This window comes from Sebastes fasciatus, chromosome 12, assembly GCF_043250625.1.
Source record: "Sebastes fasciatus isolate fSebFas1 chromosome 12, fSebFas1.pri, whole genome shotgun sequence".
Taxonomy (NCBI): Eukaryota; Metazoa; Chordata; class Actinopteri; order Perciformes; family Sebastidae; genus Sebastes; species Sebastes fasciatus.
Window position 1 is genome coordinate 25,232,757 of NC_133806.1, and position 14,693 is coordinate 25,247,449.

Consider the following 14,693-nt stretch of genomic DNA (forward strand, 5'->3'; position numbering starts at 1 on the left):
AAAAACTTTAAAAAAACTTTAAATTCCAAAAATCCAAACTAAGAATCGAGTCAGGCTGAAAGTAAAACAATAAAACAGAGATTGGTTGATGATCAGTCATGAAACTGGTTTGTTTTAATGGGTCAGAGGACAAACTGGTCTGGGATCAGTGGTCTACAGTTAGTTAAAACACCACCATGGTCCACCTATCCTCCATCAGCTTCAGTTCCCACGGTAACAGGCTCTTTCTACCTGTAAAAACTGTCCACCTGCTGAGCGTTCACAGTTCAAACTAAAAACCGGGCTGCTCTCTGATTGGCTAAGAGTCCGGCTGAGCAGCCAATCAGGGGCGTCTGCCCAAATATGGAAAATAGGAGAGAAGAAGAAACCAAACAAGACAAACAGGAAACAGAATTCTTCCAAAGAAAAGACAAAAAGATTCAAGAGCGAAGAAGAAGAAGAAGAAAAGAAGCTGGAATAAAAGAAGAAAAGGAGGAGGAGGAGGACTAACAGAGGGAGGCTCATCGTCTCTGCGGTCCAGATATAAAACAGGAGGATCATCAGTCTGAAGACAGTCTGTGCATTTGTTCATGGCAGCTCACACACACACACACACACACACACACACGCACGCTCACACACGCACACACACAGACACACACACACACACACAGAGGGAGGGTGGGGGGGGGGGTCACATGATCCCGTTGGTGAGGTACTGGAAGCCGTCGTACAGCTTGGTAGTCAGCGACCTCATGGATCCGTCCACCAGCTGGTCCACCAGCAGCTGCAGCTGCTCCTCCGTCAGACTCATGTGGAAACGTTCCTTCAGACCCCTCAGGGTGCTGGAGCCGTGGAAGCAGGGAAGCTGGGTGCCTGGGGGGGACGGGACAGGTAAACAACATGTTAACATGTAAACGACATGTAAATAACATGGAAACACCTGACAGGTGTGTGTGTGTGTGTGTGTGTGTGTGTTACCTTGCTGCATGATCTCCACTACCTGCAGCACCCTGTCCATGTGTTTCCTGGCTCCTATCAGACCCTGCAGCATCAACATCTTGTAGTAGTTAAACATGTCGCCGTCTGAACCGCCCATCACCTGACACACACAGAGTACCACGATACAGGGGTTACCATTCATTATATTGCGATACTGTAAGAAAGGCGATATATTTTGATTTTTTTAATCTGATTTTAGGAAAACTGACATAGTATAAAGAACACAACCATATGGATAAAAATCAGAGTAAAAAAAAGTAGTTTTTTTATGCTATCAGAACAGTCGGATCTGCATTTGCATTTATCACAGTCCCTGTAACATCCAACATCATAGCGCTACTTTGAGAGGACACATCTCCTTGCAAATGAAATGAAGTATTGACTGAGTTAATATTTGCATGAAAACTATTAATTAAAAATCAGTATCACAAAACATAATATTGCAATACTCAATATTTTCGATATTTTCTTACACCCCTACTGTGAAGTGAACCAAAACCTCTTCAATGTTTTTTTTGTGTAATTAATTTAAAAAATAATTATGCTGGTTAATATTAAGTTATTCCTTTGACGACTACAACCTTCTAAACGACGACCACAACCTCCTAAAGGACAACCAGAACCTCCTAAACGACGACTACAACCTCCTAGAGGACGACCACAACCTCCTAAACGACGACTACAACCTCCTAGAAGACGACTACAACCTCCTAAAGGACGACCACAACCTCCTAAACGACGACTACAACCTCCTAGAGGACGACTACAATCTCCTAAAGGACAACCACAACCTCCTAAACGACGACTACAACCTCCTAGAAGATGACTACAACCTCCTAAACGACGACTACAACCTCCTAGAGGACGACTACAACCTTCTAAACAACGACCACAACCTCCTAAAGGACAACCAGAACCTCCTAAACGACGACTACAACCTCCTAGAAGACGACTACAACCTCCTAGAGGACGACTACAACCTCCTAGAAGACGACTACAACCTCCTAAAGGATGACCACAACCTCCTAAAGGACAACCACAACCTCCTAAACGACGACTACAACCTCCTGGAGGACGACTACAACCTCTTAGAGGACGACTACAACCTCCTAAAGGACAACCACAATCTCCTAAACGACGACTACAACCTCCTAGAGGACGACTACAACCTCCTAAACGACGACCACAACCTCCTAAACGACGACTACAACCTCCTAGAGGACGACTACAATCTCCTAAAGGACAACCACAACCTCCTAAACGACGACTACAACCTCCTAGAAGATGACTACAACCTCCTAAACGACGACTACAACCTCCTAGAGGACGACTACAACCTTCTAAACAACGACCACAACCTCCTAAAGGACAACCAGAACCTCCTAAACGACGACTACAACCTCCTAGAAGACGACTACAACCTCCTAGAGGACGACTACAACCTCCTAGAAGACTACTACAACCTCCTAAAGGATGACCACAACCTCCTAAAGGACAACCACAACCTCCTAAACGACGACTACAACCTCCTGGAGGACGACTACAACCTCCTAGAGGACGACTACAACCTCCTAAAGGACAACCACAATCTCCTAAACGACGACTACAACCTCCTAGAGGACGACTACAACCTTCTAAACGACGACCACAACCTCCTAAAGGACAACCACAACCTCCTAAATGACGACTACAACCTCCTAAAGGACGACCACAACCTCCTAAAGGACAACCACAACCTCCTAGAGGACGAATACAACCCTCTAAACGACGACCACAACCTTCTAAACGACGACCACAACCTCCTAGAGGACGACTACAACCTCCTAAAGGACAACCACAACCTCCTAAACGACGACTACAACCTCCTAGAAGACTACTACAACCTCCTAGAGGAAGACTACAACCTTCTAAACGACGACCACAACCTCCTAAAGGACAACCACAACCTCCTAAACGACGACTACAACCTCCTAGAAGACGACTACAACCTCCTAGAGGACGACTACAACCTCCTAGAGGACGACTATAACCTCCTAAAGGACAACCACAACCTCCTAGAGGACGACTACAACCGCCTTAAGGACGACCACAACCTCCTAAAGGATGACCACAACCTCCTAGAGGACGACCACAACCTCATAGAGGACAATACAACCTCCTAAAGGACGACTACAACCTCCTAAAGGACGACCACAACCTCCTAAAGGATGACCACAACCTCCTAGAGGACGACTACAACCTCCTTAAGGACGACCACAACCTCCTGAAGGACCACTACAACGTCCTCACGAGGACCCTCTGAAGGAGCCTTAGAACCTCCTCGGTGACCACTAGAACCCCCTAAAGGAACCTTAAAACCTCCTCAGTGATCATTATCTGATCTTACGACTGATGAAAACCTGCTGAAGATGAACTCACATCTACAAACTCTGTGGTGAGTTTGAAGGCGGACGTTTCGAAGCCGAGGTTTTTGGGGGAGCTGGACAGGATGAAGCCGAAGTCGATGTGGATGATGTGACCTTCAGCGTCCAATAGGATGTTTCCATTGTGCCTGAGAGGACAGAGTCAGGGAGGTTAAAAGACTTAATGATCCAGTGTAGCTCTGAGAACCAGCTGTGAGGCTCTGAGTGAATAGGAGGTGGCAGGAGGACATGTGATATCATCACCTCACCTGTCTTTGACCTGCAGCAGGTAACAGATGAGGCTGTATCCGGCGCAGCTCTGGACGAAGTTCCTCTGAGCGGACAGGAAGGCCTCGGTGGTCGGAGCGCCGTGTTCCTGCAGGAAGTAGTCCAGCAGAGACAGCTGGCTCTGTTTCTTCACCTGGTGGAGGGATACGGCGTTCATCACGGGCTCAATCATCCCGCTGTCCGACGACAACACCAGGATCTTATAGGGCTTTATCCAGAGGGGGTTGCGCTCCTGCTCCCAGATAGACTGCACCAGGAAGTGAACAAACAGTTTTATTACTTATACTATATTTCTTTAATGGCAGTAATATTGTTGGTCTCCCTGAACAATAATTGCCAGATTTAGAGGAAGGGAGGTTTGAAGGAAGATGGGGAAGAGGAGGAGGAGGAGTTTACTGTGTTTCATATGGGTGTTTTGATCATGTGCTGTTGGTGATGTCACAGCGTTACCTTGAGCTGCTGCAGCACCTGGGAAGCGAGCAGCTCCTGTCTCAGGTCGTCTCCACATTTCACAATAACAGACAGAAGCCTCCAGTGAGGGAGGTGACCGTAAGGAGATCCTTCTCTGATCCTCCTGCAGGGAAACACACATGAATCAACACTATATTAGTACAGTACAGGAGTAGTAGTACTAGTATAGTAGTAGTACAGTCAGAAATATAAACTACAGTCAGAAATAGGTCAAAGGTTTTCCTGTGAAAAGAGTCACATATTCCTGGGAATTTATAGGAAAAGGACGACTTTCACCACCCTGAGCTTCACTTACCGGACCTTTTCCTCCCAGGGCTCCTTCAGGGCCACAGCTGACGGGTCCTCAGGGTCTCGTTTAAACGTGGTCGGGGCCTGAGCCAACTGCTCCGACAGGCGCCGCCTAAAACATACAGAGAGGACGGCATTAAATACATATTCATTATCTGCTGCAGATGAGGTGGATATTCATTAACTTAAAGTATCTACAGAAAGAAACTGAGAAACAACCTGACAGAGGTTATGTTCACCTCATGTGAATGACTGTAAGCTAACAGAACCGAGACCACCTAAAAAAAACATCTGTAAATATCTGAATCCGGTAGACTGTACTGTGATTTGTATTTAAATTTAATATTAATGAAAGTGTGTGTTCAGTAGGTACTGTGTATATTTCTGACTACTAACTGTACATTACGGATTGTAGTTTATATTTCTGAATGTTTATTTCTAACTGCAGTTTATATTTCTGACTGTATATTTCTTACTGTAGTGTATATTTCAGACTATGTTTTAAACTCTATTTTATATTTCTGACTGAAGTGTATATTTCTAACTGTAGTTTATATTTCTGACTGTAGTGATTTGTGGATTAATATTAAATATCAAAGAATGTGTGTACTTTATCTACTGTATGTACTGTGAGTACTGTGAATATATAGACCTGATGTCTCCAGCAGCGATGAACACTGGCTCTTTGCTCTCCAGACTTGTGATACTGTCCACTGAGAACTGACTGATGTTATCACAGCTGTTGGTGTGGATCTCTGGGAGCTGCAGGGAGGAAAGACAGACAGTCAGTCAGACAGCCAGTTAGACAGACTGACAGACAGACATGAAGCTGATGGTCATGTGGGGTCTGCCAGTCTCTCACTGTTATTAGTGGTTATTAGTTGTGGTGTTCCTCAAGGCTCCGTCCTCGGCCCCCTTTTGTTCTCTCTATAAATTTGTCTACCAGGACATTTAATCATTAATGTTAAAGTGTTCCCACCAGGTTCTAGTTCTCCAGGTCTCTATCAGTTTTCCCGCCCCTCACCTCCACCTGCAGCTCTCCGATGTCGTCCACCGACCACGCCTCGTCATCGTTGTCGTAGTTGGGCACCGTGGAGAAGCTGCCGGCTCTCTGATCCGCTGTCATGCCGCAGTCCGGCAGGTTCTCCACGGAACGAGTGCTCCTGATCCGGTTCTCCGGGATCCGGATAGGGACGCTTGACGTCTCAAAGTTCTCACACTCCAGAACCTCCACATAGATCAGGTACGGAGCCTGAGGGGTCACAGAGGCCAACACAGGTCACGTTACCGTCTGAGTGTGTGATGTCATGTCATTGTTTGGATTCATAACAGAAGCTGATAGGAATATTACACACACACACATACAGTATACATATATATATATACATAGCGTCTCTAACCTTGTCTTTGGAGTTTAAGACGACGGCCTGTGTGTGCGGCACTCGGACCACGTGGTGGTCGAAGGCGGCGGTGGGCAGCCAGACTCGAGCCGGCATCTTGTGGTTGAGCAGCGACAGCTCTGAGATCAGCCGCTGAGTCTTCTGCTCTTTGGTGGGCAGCGTGGCCAGACGCTTACCGATACCCATCAGAGACTTTATGAACTCCCTCTGAGGAGCCAGACGCACCGGCTGAGAGAGAGAGAGGGAGGGAGAGAGACAGACAGAGATAGGGAGGGAGGGAGGGAGAGGGAGAGAGAGGGAGAGAGAGGGAGGGAGGGAGAGAGAGAGAGAGAGAGAGAGAGAGAGAGGGAGGGAGAGAGACAGACAGAGAGAGGGAGGGAGGGAGGGAGGGAGAGAGAGAGAGAGAGGGAGGGAGAGAGAGAGGGAGCGAGGGAGGGAGAGAGAGAGAGAGAGGGAGAGAGAGAGAGAGATAGCCATGAAAACACCTTAGTAGGAATATTGTCTTTTTTGGAATGCGGTCAAAAACCCGAATATTTGATACTGAGAGATCTGCTGATGCATCTGTTGGTTTCTACTGAACACATTAATATTAATAATGTACATAGTGACACACAAACCTGACAAACAAACACAGAGTGAATCAGTGAGAGGAAACCTGACGTCCTGATTGGTTCACCACAACATCACACAGCTGATTGGATCCAACAGAAACATGAAGAATCACTGAAGGGAGTCCACAGACGAGCAGCTCCTCCAGGTGTTCATTTATTCACACCTGAGCTGAACGTCTGTGGACTGAACAAGAACCAGAACCAGAACCCACAGCCTCCATCACAGACTTCATTTCCCATAATGCACCCTGGAGGGAGAACATGACGCTGGTGAACTTACGGGACCAGTCTTAAACTCCAGACTGTCTGAGCTGGAGCTGCTGTCCTGAGGATGTCAGAGGTCAGAGGGTTTAGAGGATGAGGATTCACTTATTTTTTTTGTTTCATTAAAAACTCTGATTTAAGCCGGACATACACTGTACCATTTTAGAAATGTTGTTGTGTACTTCCTACTCCTACTGTACAAGTACTGTAATTTGCGTTAACGCCTTATTATCTCATTTACTTTGACAGACTTAAAAAAAACTTATGATAACATGTTCAGTCATATCGTCCAGCCCTAATGTTTCTGTATCAGAATCCTCAAGACTTGTACTTTTATGGACTTCAGGAGTTCAAACCACTTCTGACACTTAACACTTTATTTATCTTTGTATCAATTCCCTTATTTGTTTACTCTTCTGCTTAATTTTCTCTTTTATTATGCATTTTGTTTTTTGCATTTATTTTTATTTACTTTTTTACTATATTTATTTTTAAATATATATGTCTGTTTATTTATTCACGTTGAATGACAGCCCCCTCATTTGTATAATGAGGCAGAAATGTGTAAAGAAAAGAATACACAAATAAATAAGGGGTGAAATGCAAAGGGAAAACTGTGCAGAAATAAATATTAAAAATATTATTAAATTATATTATTAAATAAATTAAAACAAATATTTTTGCATTTATTTTTAAATGTATATATTTAATTATGTATTAATTTATTTATGCACCCGTTATTATCACATTATCACATGGTGATAACATGTTTGGTCATATTGAAGAAAAAGTGATTGGGACCACATTACCCCCCCTCAGTGACCTATACACTGGCCAGCTCTGTAAGAAAGCCAGCTGTATTTCCAAAGACCCCACCCACCCTGGACATGTACTGTTTGCTCCCCTTCCCTCCGGAAGGAGATACAGGACAATTAAAACACACACAAACAGACTACGAAACAGCTTTTACCCACAGGCTGTCAAGTGTGTAGAACCCCCCCCCCCCCAAAGGCTGAGGACACTAGCTGCTGAACCATAATTTGCACTTTATGATGATCCACTTATTTATTGTTCTACTTGTGACTGAATGTTTTTAATGTTTGTTTTTCACTGCAAAGAGCTGCTAAACTGTTTTTCGTTGTTTTCAATGACAATGACAATAAAGTCTATCTATCTATCTATCTATCTATCTATCTATCTATCTATCTATCTATCTATTGTTCGAACCCCAATGTTTGTATATCAAACTCCTCAAGACTTGTAGTTTTTTACTAAAAACATTTAAATAACAAAGATGAAAAACAAGGCTACTTTATATTTAGTGTCGTCATGGTGAAGAAAATGTTTTTTTGTCGACTAAATTAAACCTATTTAATGAACTCTGGTTTGAACTCAGTTGAGACTCATGTCTACAGGCTGCTACCAGATTTACACCTGAACCATTAAAGAACCAGTGGGTTGAACTGGTCGTAACCTCGTCTCTGTCGTCTCATGTCTATAAACTGCTACCAGATTAACCAGTAAAGAACCAGTGGGTTGAACTGGTCGTAACCTCGTCTCTGTCGTCTCATGTCTACAGGCTGCTACCAGATTAACCAGTAAAGAACCAGTGGGTTGAACTGGTCGTTACCTCGTCTCTGTCGTCTCATGTCTATAGGCTGCTACCAGATTAACCAGTAAAGAACCAGTGGGTTGAACTGGTCGTTACCTCGTCTCTGTCGTCTCATGTCTATAGGCTGCTACCAGATTAACCAGTAAAGACCCAGTGGGTTGAACTGGTCGTTACCTCGTCTCTGTCGTCTCATGTCTATAGGCTGCTACCAGATTAACCAGTAAAGACCCAGTGGGTTGAACTGGTCGTTACCTTGTCTCTGTCGTCTCATGTCTATAGGCTGCTACCAGATTAACCAGTAAAAAACCAGTGGGTTGAACTGGTCGTTACCTCGTCCTGGCTGCTCTCCACCTTCGGGTTGCTGGCCGTCCTCTTCAGGTTGCTGCTCAGACTGATGCTGACTGTAGCGTCGGACTTGGAGCGCTGATGTGTGCGTTTGGAAGGCGACAGGCCGTGCTCTCCTCCAAGGGTCCCGGGGCCGGCGACGGGGGACGCCAAGGGACAGAACGGCGTCAGAGTCAGAGGGTCTCTGCGAGCTCGAGGCCCCGCGGGTTTGAGTTCGTCAGACAGGATGATTTTCCTCAATTTGGTCCCTCGAGAGTGACGCTGGGTGGAGATGTGCATGTCAGAGGAGTAGGCTCCCAGCAGCCAGGCACACTGCAGGCTGAAGGAGATGCTCTGTCTGCAGCGGTACACCTGAACACAACACGCAGGGGTCAAAGGTCACATTACAGTAGAATAGGAGAGCACTTAACTTAACTCACTCAACTTAATCTTTATTTTGGTTTTGAGGAGCTGCAGTGTTTATTCATGGACAAACTGAAACCTACACTGAATATTTTGTTCCAATAACTCCAGAGCGTTGTAAAGTCCAACAGTCAAAATCTATTAAAAAAATATAGATGTAATCATTTAAAAAACTCTTAACATGTTTTAGCCTTTCAAAAACAACATTTCAAAGTTTGCTCTCCAACCTGCTGCACATACACAAAGATAGGCAGCACCTGTATTAACGAGGCGGTTCAGGAGCAATCTAACTATGGAGGACGGAACCTGGCAAAATAAATAAAATAAATGAATAAATAAATATGTCATTAAATGTAGCAAAAATAATATTAAAATAAATGTAGCTATTTATTAATTGATAAAATGTGCCATAAATTGATATTTCTGTTTTAATTTGCTTCTTTATTTATTTACCTTTGTATTAATTCCCTTATTTTTTTATTTACTCTTATGTTTAATTTCCTCCTTTATTTATTTATGCATTTATTTTTATTATTTTTTAAATGTATTTATGCAATTTATATTTATTTTTTAAATGTATGTATTTATTTGTTTACGTTGAATGATAACCCCCTCATTTGCATAATGAGGCAGAAATATATTTTTAAAAAATGTGCCTCATTATGCAATTGCCATTCAACATAAATAAATAAATAAATACATACATTTAAAAAATAAATATAAAATGCAAAAATAAACAAATACATTTAAAACATAATAAAAAATAAATAAATAAAAGAGAAAATTAAACAGAAGAGTAAATAAATGAAGGAATTAATACAAAGATAAATAAATAAAAAAGCAAATTAAAACTTTAAAACAAAATGTTCCTATATTGTGTTACTGTACTACTGTGCCTCGGGGACAAAGTGTTTTGAATTGAATGAGAAACTTTTTGTCACTACTCGCTACAGAATGACCTTTAACACTCAACATAATAGAGCAGTCTGACTGAACAAGCAGATTCAAAGCTGGATGCTGATCACATGCTGTGAAGCCCCGCCCCCTGCTCAGGCCACACCCACCACATATGGCTTGATGGCGTCCCCAACGTCCTCGTCCATGTGGATGTACATGTTGAGCAGCTGCGGCAGGTAGAAGTCCACCTCCTCGTGGGGGAAGCTGAAGAGCCGATTCCCGATGTACGCCTGGACGCCGGGCTCCTTCGAGTTGTGCAGGTAGGAGATCGCCATGGAAACGTCGAACAGCTTGGACTCGAACAGGCGCAGCAGCCACGACTGTTTGGAGGGATTGTGTCTCTGCCGCCGTCGGGCGCTCTTTACCGAGCCGGGTGCTGGGCCCTCAGGGTCGTCCGCCACCTCCTCGCGGATCTTCAACGGTTTCACAGCGACGCTCAGAGCGGCGGCAGGGGATGCGGGGGGCTCCGGGTCTGGCCCCGTCCCGTTATGCAGGTCGGTGACGTCACCGTCCACCTGATTCAGCTTCACCTTCTGCAGCACCTCCTGACACGCCCGGTCGGCCACCTCAGCATCGATCACCAGGCTGAGCTCGCCCACGACCTCACTGATCACACCCAGAGGGGGCGTGACGGCCTGGGGGGCGCCGCCGGAGGACGAGGGGGTGGAGGGGAGGGAGAGGGAAGGGGAGGAGGGGATGGAGGCGCAGGGGCTGTTCTGATCAGAGGGGGCGGGGGAAAGATCCGGCTCTGTGTCCTCCATCATGACCGCTGGGATGCTCCGCCCTCCTCCGCTGAAACAGAGACAGAGGAAAGGTCAAAGGTCATTGTAGGTCAAAAGCCTCTCTGCTCAGTAACACCTGAACATTTCTTTCTGTAGGCTACATATCAGGAGTCATCAACTTCATTTGTCAGGGGCTCCAGACTAATAGCGTACCGTCATCCTGTGTGTGTGTGTGTGTGTGTGTGTGTGTGTGTGTGTGTGTGTGTGTGTGTGTGTGTGTGTGTGTGTGTGTGTGTGTGTGTGTGTGTGTGTGTGTGTGTGTTGAACACAGTCCAGTCAGACAGGCTGTAATCCCACTGAGCAGATTACACAGAGGAGGAAGAGGAGGAAAAGGAGAGTAAAAACATCCAGACTGAGTAGACTGTTTGATGTTCAGATCCGACAACATTCACTAGTTCACAGAGGTTAACTAATCACCATTTTCACTGTTGAATCAATCAATCAATCAATCAGTGTGTCAATAACTGACCTGAATGTGACTAAAGTCCTTCTCAGTTTCTCAGACGTCTCACAAACATATAAACCAGTGAAACAACACCAGAATGTTTTTATGTTAAAAACAGACAGAAACAGTTTCCAGTTTATTGTTTCTGGATGTGTTTTAACACTGCAACACTTTGACTGTCTCACATCATTCAGCATTAAACAGTTACTGAAACGGTTAAACAGCTGCAGAAATGATGCTATACCAATACATATTATTATTATTAGAATAAATTATTTTAATTAAAGCCCGACCGATACAGGATTATTGAGGCCAAAAACAATGTTGATATTTGAGGGTTTAAAGAATCAGTGAATTATATATCGGCTGTTATTAATTCTTTACACAACCCATAACATAAATAATTATTTTGATAAAGTTTCCTTATATTAGTTTTGTGTTTTTTAACAATTGAGGCAGAGAAATGTGCTGATTTGACATTTTACAGTGAAAATAAACTTGTCTCTCTGGTGGACAAACTATATAATGAAGAAACTGTTTCTAAACATTCCTTTACTTCAGTTTGTTGTCAGGTGACATAAACACAGATAAGATATATGTTATATACAGTATACATCCAGGGAATGAAATTAGCACCTACCAAATACAGAGTAAATGTTGGCTGTGGCGGGTAATTTTGAGGTACTTGTTACTTTACTTGAGTATTTCCATTTTTTACTACTAGTCTTATTCTACTACTACTTTCTACTTCTACTCCACTACAATTATCTGACAGCTTTACATACTTTACGGATTCAGATTATTAAAACTAAATCTAATCAACTAATAAATGCTGATGTATTATTATAGATTAAACTACCAGCAGTATATAGTCATTACAAGTAGCTCCACTTTTACCAGCTGCAACAACAAAGTGATGAACAAATAAAATATCACAAAAATATTAGTAAAATAGCAGAAAAATATAAGTTAAATATAAAAATATTAATAAATTATCAGACACACACACATGGAAATTCTTTCATAAAATATGCCAAAAATAATTATAAGTAGCTCCACCTTTACCAGCTGCTACAAGGTATGAACACATTAACGCATCAATAATATAATATTTATTATTCTGAATAATAAGCAGGCCTACTTTTAATGTTGGAACTTACTTTTGTACTTTTTACTACAGTAATTCAGTTTGAATGCAGGACTTTTACTTGTACCAGAGTATTTCTTCACTGTAGTATTACTGCCCTTACTGTTACTGTAGTAAAAGATGTGAGCACTTCTTTAATGTAAACACTTATAGTTTAGAGATGCGCTTTGTTAGCCGACGGACCAGGAGTCAGCTGATGTTAGCCTAGCCTAGCACAGAGCTAACTCTCACAGACAGTAAAGCTCATGAGCTCTTTATTTACAGCTAACCAGCTGTTAGCATTAGCTTAGCCTCTCATACTGTTACTTGGGCTCACTGTAGAGGAACTCAGTTGACTAAGGTGAGTAGAGACGCAGGTACCGTTAACCAGCTAACTAGCCGTTAGCATCGTCCTGTAGCCGGTTAGCTTAGAGATTAGACGGACTACACAGAAGCTAACTAGCTAACGCTACAAGCTAACCCAAACCTCCGTCCACCAAGGCCTATTGAAGGAGGCTTAGAAACGCGTCATAGCTGCGGTGGTATTACGCATGCGCAGTAGAGTCTGGTCTGCCCTCGCTGAAATTGAGCCAATCGCAATGCAGGACCGCAGCTTCAGTCACACTGCGCATGCGTATCACCCATCAAAACAAGACCTATCACCCAGCCTCCTCTCCATAGGCCGTGCCGTCCACTCCACGGTGTTAGCCCGTTAGCATTAGCCGGCAGCTATCAGGCCAACTGTTGCTAACAACTCCGCTCAGCTTGTTTTGAAGCTGCATGCTAAGCTAAGGTTGGCTCCGGTACAACCACAGGTGAGCTCTCCTCGGTGTTTACAGGTGAGTCCGTCTTACCTGGTGACACTTTAGTGGGTTTGAAATGATGTTTTATTCCCAGTTAGTCTCCTCCATTGATCCTCTCTGACCGTCATGTCAGCAGCAGCTAACATCCAGCAGGGGGCGCTGCTGGCTGCCGGCTGCTGCTGCTCTTCTTCTGCTGATGATGATGGTTCTCATGTCGGCTTCTGGCGCAGTAGCTCTACCTGGTGGTCTGGAGGGTAGTCAGGCTAACCACAGCTGGAAGAAGTACTCACATCTTTTACTACAGTAAAAGTACTAATACCTCAATGCAGAAATAATCTGTTACAAGTAAAAGGTAAAAGTACAAAAGTATTACCATCAAAATATACTTAAAGGGACTATTTGTAACTTTCAGAAATGCTTCTTAACAGCGACACCTGTGGCCGTGAAATCAACGAAAGTCAGCGTCGGGCTCGCGCTTGCTCGCTCTAAATATACCTGAACGAGCATCACTCAAAACAGTGAGGAGACACACGTCAGCTAAAACCACAATATCACTCTATATTTCAGCTGCTTGGCAGTAATGTTAGCTGACCAGACCAAGGTCTCTCCATGAACATGATTTAGATCTGATCCTAGTGTTGGCTTTTCCTGCCTAAATGCAGGCTGAGGCAGCGGGGCTCTCCAGCGTGTCTCCCTGCTCTCTCCGCCCGCAGCCGGAGAGCAGAGGAGACACCGGCACCCGGTCGGTAACGAGAAGACAACGTAAATCTCTGTAGAGCTCCGTCACTTCACAAGACACGGGAAAGCTCTGTTGGTCTGGAGGAGCTGCAGCAGTTATTTCTGCACAAACGTCCCCTGTACATTCACTAGATATTCTCAGAGCTAAACTAACTCTTCTGCAGTGTGGAGTGAGCGCGCGTTCACGTCTAGAGGTGGAGCGAGCTGAGCTGTCTGAGTGAAGGCGAGCAGGCAGAGGAGGAGGGTACAGCGGCTACACGCGAACGCGCATATGCGAGCGCGCATGTGTGACGACCCGCTACATTTATGCGCGTACAAAGTTCCAAATAGTCCCTTTAACGTACCAAAGTACCAGTTCAGTATATAGTCAGAGGTGCTGTAATGTAAGGATAGTTTATTTCTTTTTTTAAAGGGACTGTTTGTAAGAATCAGAAACGCTTGTTAATAGCAACACCTGTGGCCGTTAAGTCAACGAAAGTCAGCGTCGGGCTCGTCAGCTAAAACCACAATATCACTCTATATTTCAGCTGCTTGGCAGTAATGTTAGCTGACCAGACCAAGGTCTCTCCATGAATCACTGCTGATCCTAGTGTTGGCTTTTCCTGCCTCAGCCTCCGGGGCTGAAGCAGGAAGAGAAACCTTATTGTCTCCGACCCCAGTCGGAGACGATAACGTTTCTCTCTGTGGAGCCCCGTCACTTCACAAGACACGGGAAACCTCTGTTGGTCTGGAGGAGCTGTAGCAGTTTTTTCTGCACAAACGTCCACTGTACATTCAC

General features: G+C 44.2%; 1 protein-coding gene across 3 annotated transcripts; it reads right to left on the minus strand.

Annotated features, from left to right (window-relative positions):
- Positions 1–81: 81 nt before the first annotated feature.
- Positions 82–13,381, minus strand: pi4kb (phosphatidylinositol 4-kinase, catalytic, beta). 3 transcript variants are annotated; one of them, XM_074654346.1, is made up of 12 exons: positions 13,229–13,381; positions 10,129–10,813; positions 8,648–9,013; positions 5,831–6,058; positions 5,455–5,682; positions 5,083–5,192; positions 4,438–4,542; positions 4,122–4,245; positions 3,653–3,918; positions 3,400–3,532; positions 961–1,081; positions 82–855 (listed from the first exon to the last, which is right to left on the minus strand). In XM_074654346.1, the coding sequence occupies exons 2-12, from the start codon at positions 10,783–10,785 to the stop codon at positions 674–676; spliced, it is 2,520 nt and encodes an 839-aa protein (XP_074510447.1). In that variant the 5' UTR covers positions 10,786–10,813; positions 13,229–13,381; the 3' UTR covers positions 82–673. The 3 variants fall into 3 exon arrangements, with proteins under 3 accessions (XP_074510447.1, XP_074510448.1, XP_074510449.1); XM_074654347.1 differs by lacking the exon at positions 13,229–13,381 and adding an exon at positions 12,409–12,936; XM_074654348.1 differs by lacking the exon at positions 13,229–13,381 and adding an exon at positions 11,889–12,887.
- Positions 13,382–14,693: the final 1,312 nt, after the last annotated feature.

What these genes read in the sequence shown, in the direction of transcription:
- pi4kb (XM_074654346.1), bottom strand. Translation starts at nt 10,785, where the DNA reads ATGATGGAGGACACAGAGCCGGATCTTTCCCCCGCCCCCTCTGATCAG. An exon ending in TCTTAAACTCCAAAGACAAG is followed by an intron (nt 5,683 to 5,830) that starts GTTAGAGACGCT and finishes GTGACCCCTCAG; the next exon opens with GCTCCGTACCTGATCTATGT. An exon ending in ATCGCTGCTGGAGACATCAG is followed by an intron (nt 4,543 to 5,082) that starts GTCTATATATTC and finishes TGTATGTTTTAG; the next exon opens with GCGGCGCCTGTCGGAGCAGT.